Here is an 8,839-nt window from a genome sequence, read left to right on the forward strand (position 1 = left end):
GAAGAACTGCGCTTAATGGTCTACTGTCTCTAAGCCAAGTTATAAAAGATCTAGCTCTTTCAGATGAAAGAGTATCTAGCTCTGGAAGATGTGTCATTTTTTGTGGTACTGATGCAAAATTAGGATATCCAAGCACATCCTCTATGAAGTTATTGTCACAGCTTTTTCCAATCCAAATGTAAAAAATAGAGCCACAGTCCATAAGGAAAGCACCTTCTCTTGTCAGCTTCTCTGCAGACAATTTTTGAATAGGTGGCTGAGGTACAACCCTGTCATTGACATGAATTGCACCCTCATCTGTCAATCTGTCTATCCTGTATAACTTGGGATGAATCATTTTCATTAGATGAACAAGTGGCTGGGACTTTATCTGGCACATGGCATACACACGATCATCAAGGCGGGTACTTGTACCAGTTCTAAATGCTTTCTGTTTGAGAAGAGCCAAAACATAGAGAGGAAACAATCTGAGGGAACTAGGTGCTATCAACACAGTGTGCTGCAAGTTTGAGAGAGTTGAGCCATACGCAGATAAGGAATCCACCACTGCATTCACTAAGGCATCTCTTGCATCTGATAGACTTGATGAAATAGATCGATCCACAGCCATATTTGCTAGAAGGCAGACTGCGGCTTGTACATCCACTCCTGCATATATATCTGCTAGTGAACTTACCACTGGTGAACAAAGTGTGTGTACTCTAATCCTCCACTCACCTTTACTTGATGTATATAATAGGGCTGTCTGAAAGCACACTAAAGAAGTATCTGTCAAACTTTCTTCAATTGACAGCTGCACTGCAAATCCTGCATCAGGATTGATGTTGGCCAGGGACAACAGATCAGTAGAACGAACAAAAAGGTTTCCATGCAAAGTATGCATTGAAAGACCTTTAGTACACCTTATTCTCATAACAGCTTCAAATCCAATTTTTCTTGTGAGGTAACGTTTTAAATCTTTTTGTAACTTTTCCGCTTGTGAAGGATTGTGAGTACAATGGAAAGATGGATAATAATAAATACATCCTGCAGAATACTTGGAGATGCAAGCTAGAGAAGCCAGGCCAGAATACTGTGAACTTAAAAGGAACAGATCCACTGCAGTCTGCTGTCCTGAGCAATCTAAAGCAAGTTTCTTATAAAAATCAGTTGCAGGGCCAAGGTGCTGAACAACCTTTGTACTTGATCTCTGATTAGGGTCTTCTCTGGACTGTAGAAGTCCTGCACCCATGGAAGGTAACTGTGTCTGAAATACAGACACACGGCCACCTGTCGGAGACATTAATTTAAAGGCAGCCTGAAGCGCAGGACCAAGGGCACTGTGTGTTTCTCTTGTGTTGGTGAACATATTTGGTAATGCATTCAATAAGTCTTTTATAAGCTCTTTACTTTCATGTAGATTCACAAGTAAGCTATCTGGTGTAGGTAGGAAAACATCATCTATATCAGACACAATCAACATCTGAGGTTGTGATAATCCTTCTTGTAAGTTATAGAAATGAATAGTGCTATCAAAGGTAACAAATCCTATTCTTGTTCTTGAATCTCCAGGAAGTTTGTCCAGGTTTTCTAATAGTGACTGGCACAAAACTGTTAAATATCCACCTTCTACTGCATTATGGGATACATCTAAAACGAACAAGTAAACTGCAGGCTGAGGAGGACGAAGCATGTAATCTGAAGAGGCAATGAACTCCACAGTTGAATTCTGAACTTCTGGTCGTTTATGAGGTTCACCATATGATCGAGTGAGGGGATTATACATAAATTCTTCAGGAACACCATTAACTCTGTAGCACAAATTGCATTTCCATCTACGCTGGTCAATGAAGGAGACAAAAGGGTTGATATATGTTCGACAAGATCGGCATCTCACAATGGTGTTTGATGTTATAACTGGTAATTGCGTTAAGTCTCTAAAAGGATGTAACAACAATCCTAGAGGAAGTTTAGCTTTATTCAGTAAAGCCTGTGTCTGTGGGATATTTGTCAATGTACACCGAAATGAATCTGGGCTACAATTTAATTTTCTGAGTTCTACATTCAAGTTAGGTACAGGAGCCCAAACCGGTGTCATGGGCAAAATATTCCTCTCTTGTGTAAGGTTTATAGGTCTTAAACTTTCTGGTTGTGGAGAACTCTGAAGACTCAATCCTCCTAGACTAGAGGACAGCTGGTTCACTCCAGGATACTGTTGAGGATACTGCTGATATCCAGAATACACTGGATTATTGGACTGTACTCCAGAATTAAGTGGTGCTGCAGCATTCTGATAACCAGGCTGAAGAGTCGGATAACCATAACCAAAAGGTTTAGTCATTTTTGTCGGCTGAGGAGCAGCTGGAGCCAGAGTTGGGGCAGGATCAGGTTCAGGGGCCGGATCAGGAGCAGGACTGCTCGTTGATGAGGAAAGTATATCTGGATAGCCACCTCCTTCTAAGGCATCATAACTGTTGGGCATTGGAGAAGCGCTGCTTGTGGTAGAAGAGCTGTCTACACCTGCTTCCTCATCCTCATCCTCCTCTTCCTCATCATCGGAAGTTGATGACAAGGGAGTTGGTGAGGAGCTAGCTTGATTATTAACATATTCACCATACTGCATGCCTTTCTGTTGCATGTCTGGCAGCTGCGTGGCAGATGCCACTGGTGTAACTGGGTGATTTGCAGCAGGAGGTGGTCGTGTTGCCGAGGTTCCTGACAAAACAGTGGATACTGCAGGGCTTGGCTTGGGAGGCTGGATATTTTGCATAACAGGACTGGATAAAGAATCTGCAACAGTATGTGCTGGGTTATTGCGGGTTGTAGCCAAGGATCCAATGTGGTTTCGCATGACACTGTCTTGGGCTGACTGAAGGCCTGGAGCTGACCACGATGGAGTATTGTATCCTGAAAGACTCTGCTGCTGGTAGTGCTGTTGTGATGATGATGATGGAGGTGGAAGTGGTGATGGATGACTGATAGGGGTATTCTGACCAGACAATAATGAATTACCTTCAACCGATCTGACAGTCGGAGCATTCTGTGAGGTAAGCCTTTGTCCATAAGGATCACCAGTAGGCAGAGAGGGATATGAAACACTAGGATAAGCAGCATTAGTGACAGCTGACATCGCATAATGACTACAAGTTGAGGGAAATCCCTGAGAAGCAACAGAAGAGTTGGCAGAGTACATGGCTGGATTATTGAAGTGATTCACAAAAGGGTATGGCTGGGAGGCACTCGTATGCAAATGGGATGCTGAAGATGCAGCACCTTGGAAAGATCCCGAAGTGGATCCAGTATGAGGAGCAGGAGGGCCCCTGCCATACATCTGCTGTGCTCCTGGTTGCTGGCTCACTGTGCTAGGAGCTCCAACATTTTGTGTTGGGACTGTGTAGAGACCAGAGTAGTAATCACCACACTGGTTATCCAATGGCAATGAGGTCATTTTCCCAGGTCCTTGAGTGTAATGTCCTGAGGGAGCAACATAGTTTTGAGGATGTAATCCATACCCAGAAGAAATCTGCATTTGATTCTGTGCTGGACCGTTCTGCTGGTGCTGCGCCGGGCCTGGGCCCGAGGGCACGTCGGCTCCTGCGGCAGCGCCACCGCCGAGTTTGGGCGGGATACGGGCGTTGGTGGCCTGATGAGGCGACCCGGCAGGAGCCGACATGACGGCGCTCTATGGCCACTCTTGAGAAGCTGTCTTGACTGAGTGATTATAACCTGCTCTAACATGTCGACTTTCCTAATAAACCCCATAATTATGACTACGGTTCTGCGAGATCTGTGTGGTCATTGCAATGGATTTAGACTCAGTAGGCCAGTTAGATTGGTGTTGGAGTTAGTAAAAAGAAGATTCAGAATTTTGTAAGATCATGTCTCGCCTTATAGGAGTTAGTTTTGTAGTGTGGATGTTGTTGATGGGGACAGTTCCCCTTTATGAAATTAGCAGAGGTCAGACATGGCCCTCTTCATGCTACCTATACTCATTTAACAGGCACTTACAGTTCTTGTAGTACATATTTAAAAACCAAAATAAATTGGTCACATTTGGCTCTATCCTGAATCTTGTCCACTCAACCTGTTAGTGAAGAACAACTCCATAAAGCTTTTTTTTTTTGGCTGAAATCTTTATAGAAACAAATAATCAAGTCTTTCTTTGTGGTACCTCTGAGTGGACTTGACATTTTTATTAGTAGTCACTTAGGGAATTCGCAGAATCAATGGAGGATTCTATTGTCTAGGACTCCAGAGGGAATCCCAAGTTTGTAGAAGAGCAAGTGGACAAACCACTGGGCCAAGTCCCAAGTCTATGCTAGTTAGACCACCCTCTCCCTTGATCCCTAGATAAGCTGGGGATAGATAACAGAATTCATCTCCAGCTTCTGGCAAAAAGGCCTTGGCAAAGTATTACCTGCTTCAGGTAAATAGGTGATGACTTTACTTTCTGAGGTAATAGAAGGATAGAGATTTTGACTAGAGATTAATAATTAACAGTGTCACAATCAAACCAGAAACTGCAAAAGAGTAAGTCTGGAACACCAGAGGCTCAGTCCTTCTGCATCTACCCAGTGAATACAACACTATAACCTTCCAGTGCAGGGCAGTGTAGCTCCCAGATACCTATAGGGATACATCCTGGGGCATGCTCTGTGCAGTCTCTTTTAGAGTAGTCAAAAATTCCAAGCTTAGACTTAATTGCAGAGCTTAAATGAAAATTACTCACCCCACCCCTTCTTCAGAGATGTTAATATAATGAGTTTGGGGAGTGGCCTTAGTGTTGGATTTTTGAAAGATTCCTAGACTAGGGCCACTCAGGAAATCGGAACCACGTATGTCTGTTTATTAGAAGGTCCTTGAATTTTACACTATAAGCAGGTGGGAAAGGAAGTTAAATGTAAGATAAAGGAAAGAAATTATAAGTTGGAACACTCAGACATGAGCTCAAGTCCATGAAGATGGGCTAAAACCTCAGTCAGTTCGTATTGCCTCTGACTATTGTCATAAAGGCATTTACAGAAGCTGAGCCCTTCAGCAGAGAAGGTTAAGGAAGGTCTAGGACAAGGTGGACCAGTAGTGAGCACAACATAGAGTCAGAAGATCAACGTCCTCGATATCTCACACAGGAATCTCTTTTATTGACCCCCTAACTAGACACACATTGGAAATGCAATTTGTCATAGCCAAATTGACACATTACAAAGTCACTACATCTGCCAGTAGTTTTGAGAACTCGTAGATCTGCCAGAATCCTGCAGTATTCAGAGATATTTGACTGTGATGTTCTCCAAGTTACTAAATCTTCATCTCAATCTATGCTGCTGTCATGCATTCTTCATTCAGCTGAGCCAGGAGCCAGGGACAAAGCATGGGTGTGGGAAAGAACAAGAAGAGTCTTCTTAGACTGGAAATTTAAACCATATGCCCTCAGACACTCCTAGACGCACAAGTCACCTTCATATTGTGAATTCTAGCCACAGCATCTAAATAGATGTCAAACGCAGAGAGAAAGATTTTAACTTGCACTATCCACAGGCCACTCATATTTAGGAAGAGCTTTCCAGTGGTCACAGATGCCCAGCAGAAGGGCTATGAGCAGCACTACAACCTGAGGTGGGCAAATGAGAAAGAAGATTAAGGAGGTGATGAAAATCCTTGTAAAAATACATCATGCAGAGAAAGGTCAGAGACAGAGGAAGATCTTCAATAAGGCGGATTGACACTGTGACCGTCACAGTGAGCTTGAGGATGACAGAAATTGTGATGATGGCACAAGATAGGGCAATGGTCAGATCTGCTCTTCACAGGCTGCTATAAGTTGTAGTTGATTCAATGGCACCTAAAAGCAATTAAACATACTGAGCACTTACCATGTGTTGAGGGTTACTCTAGAGCTTTATCCCATAATCTTTAGAACAGTCCCGTGAGGTTTGTGTGATTATCCCCCTTTTACAGATGGGATAATGAAGCTTAATGAGTTAAAGAAACTGCCCAAGGATAGGACTCCTGGTCCAGTTGGGCTATTGCCAGGGCTCATGTTGACCCCCCACTTAGCAAGGATACTTGACAGGGAATTTAAGCTGTTGAGAGGTTGGAAGTTAAAGGGTCTTTATGAGTCCTGGAATCTCCCTGGGGATTAGAAAATTCCACTACTCAGAAGTCCATAAGAAATAAGTTGTTCATTCCGATAGCAGACAGGATAGTCCCTCAAGTGTCCCTGTCCACCCCCTGGAAATTAGAAACCACTTATCTCACATGGAGAAAGGAACTTTACAGATGTTAGTAAATGAAGGATGTTGAAATGGGATGATAATCCTGGACTATAATCACGAGTTCTTATAAAAGGGAGGCAGGAGGATCATAATCAGAGAAGGCAAGCAGGGACATGAGCCAAGAATGAGAGTCATTTTCAGAAAAAGCACGGAATTGGATTCTCTCTAGAGCTTCCAGAAGGAATGCAGCCCGTGGACTAATTTTTAGACTTCAGACCTCCAGAATTGAAAGCTTAAAAAATTGTGTTCTAAGTCATTTGGTTGTGTAATTTGCAGGACCACCACAGAAAAATCGTACAGTATCCATGATTCCAACGGTCCCTCTAGGTTTAAGAGAAGTGGTTTATTGTGTGATCCACTTCAGGCATTCCACTTGAACCAGATCCAGGGACTTTCTGTACTCTCCAGGATGGATGGAACCAATTCCAATGAGAAATCTCGGACTCCCTCTTCCCACAGGACTTCTCCAATAGGCTTGCCCTGATCACCATATTTAACACTTCTATTTTCCTCCCCAGCCACACAATCTTTTTATATTCAGCTTTACTTTCCTTACCATAGTGCTGATTACCTTCCCTCATTGATCATTCTATTGTTTGTCTCCCCCATGAGAGTGAATGCTTCAAAAGGAATTTCAGGATACTTGATCAAGGCCTCTGCAGAGCTCTGGACAACAGGGTGAGCCCCAGGTGCCTGGTCACTGCACCCTATCAGCACCCCACAACTCAAAGACTAGCACACCCATTCTTGGGTTAAAAAAACCTAGATTCCAAGGAGCTCTGGTGTCCTACTGGCAAGAAGCTGTGCTGCAATCCTAAAGGCATGCTGTTCAAATCCACTAGCTGCTCTATGGGAAAGATGGGCAGTCTCTTCCCGTGTGATTTACTGTCTCTGAAAATCGGCCGGAAGGTCATGTATGGGTCAGTTCCAACTCTATGGTACACAACGACAACATGATCTGGTGGAAGGTTAGAATCTAAAGCTTCTCATTGGAGCTAGAATTAAAGGAATTGTGGAGCTTGAACAAACAAATACAACCTTAGGCACGCTCACTGCTTTGTGTAAAAAAAATTTACATGAAGTCCTCCATGTAAAGAAGACAGTTGCCTTGCCAGTCATCTGTGAGTGATCTATATTTGTCCCTATTTAAAAAACAAAAATATTAAGGTCCAATACCAAATATCATCATGAATATCACACTCAAGTAAAATCTTACTGAAGAAAAGAAAAAATGGCTGGAGCAGTATATTGACGTAGAACTGCCAGAAATTCAAACTGCCCAAAAGAGCTCATAGGGTGAGGCATGTCATTACAGGTGTCAGGTGGATCTTGGTTGAAAGCAGAGAATACAAGAAAGATGATTCCTTGTGTTTTGCTGTTTCATTGACTATGCAAAGGCATTCAAATGTGTGGATCATAATGAATTATGATCATTGAGAAGAATGTGAATGCCAGAGCTTGTAATTGTGTTCATGTGGAATCTGTTTGGAAACCAAGGAGTTCATACAAAACAAGGGGACATTGCCTGGTTTAAAGCCAGGAAGGGTGTGTCTCAGGGCTGTATCCTTTTATCACACCTCTTCAATCTGTTTGCAGAGGAAACAAGTACAGAAAGTGGACTATATGGAGAATGTGGCATCAGGATTCGAGGAAGATTCATCAACAACCTGTTATCTTCAGGTAACTTAGCCTTGCTTGGGTATGTAGTTGGGTGAGGGTAGCATCTGTAGTGTGTAGAGGACTTGAGACACGTACTGAAGAAGATCAAAGACTGCAGCCTGCAATATGGATTGTATCTAAATATCAGGAAGACAAAATCCTACAGCTACACTGATAACAGCATCAAGATAAGCAGAAAGAAGATTGAAGCTGTCAAGGATTTCGTTTTCCTTGGATCCACAGTCAATACCCATGAAAGTTGTTGTGTGATACTATTAAGTTGACTATGACTCATAGCAACTCTCAGAACACCACATCAGAACTCTGTCCTATCCTGTGCAGCCCTCAGGACCTCTGACATGCTCAAATCCATCGGTACGTAGACACTGCACCAATCCATCCTCTCTTCACTGGCCCTCCCATCTTTCCCAGCATGATATCTTCTCCTAAGGACTTGCCCTCCTCACAACATGCCCAAAGCAGGTGAGATGAAGTTTTACCATCCTAATAACAGAAATGTCATTAGGTGGGGCCATCCATTGATTTGCAAAGCAGAGAGTCAGCAAAGAAGAGGAAGACCGTCAATGAGATGGATTGACACAGTAATTGCAACAATGGCCTCAAACACAGCAGATACTGTGAGGATAATGCAGGATGGGACAGAGTTAAGGTGGGTTCTACATAGCCTGAGAAGCTGGACTGTAAGAAGAAAGAGTTGAAGCTCATGCCATCTAACAGCCACAGTAGGAGCCCTTCCTTCCACTGACCGTGAAGCTCCCTTGCCCTTTGCTCATGCAGCTTCCTGGCCGGATTATGATAATATTTGTTTAGCTTACTACTGTTTGCAAAGCACCGTTTCAATTACCCTCATTTGATCATCCCTACAGAAAGCATTATTAGCTCTCTTTACGGATTAAAAACCTGGA

The 8,839-nt window shown here is 43.1% G+C and overlaps 1 protein-coding gene across 1 annotated transcript; it reads right to left on the minus strand.

Annotated features, from left to right (window-relative positions):
* Positions 1-4: 4 nt before the first annotated feature.
* On the minus strand, positions 5-3,652 carry LOC102871157 (protein transport protein Sec24B-like; the record flags this gene model as incomplete). Its single annotated transcript, XM_006898217.1, has 1 exon — positions 5-3,652. A coding segment is annotated over exon 1 (3,648 nt), but the record flags the coding sequence as incomplete, so codon positions are not given.
* Positions 3,653-8,839: the final 5,187 nt, after the last annotated feature.

The sequence above is a fragment of the Elephantulus edwardii genome, unplaced genomic scaffold (assembly GCF_000299155.1).
Source record: "Elephantulus edwardii isolate Elephantulus edwardi_28Jun2011 unplaced genomic scaffold, EleEdw1.0 scaffold00223, whole genome shotgun sequence".
NCBI classification, from domain to species: domain Eukaryota; kingdom Metazoa; phylum Chordata; class Mammalia; order Macroscelidea; family Macroscelididae; genus Elephantulus; species Elephantulus edwardii.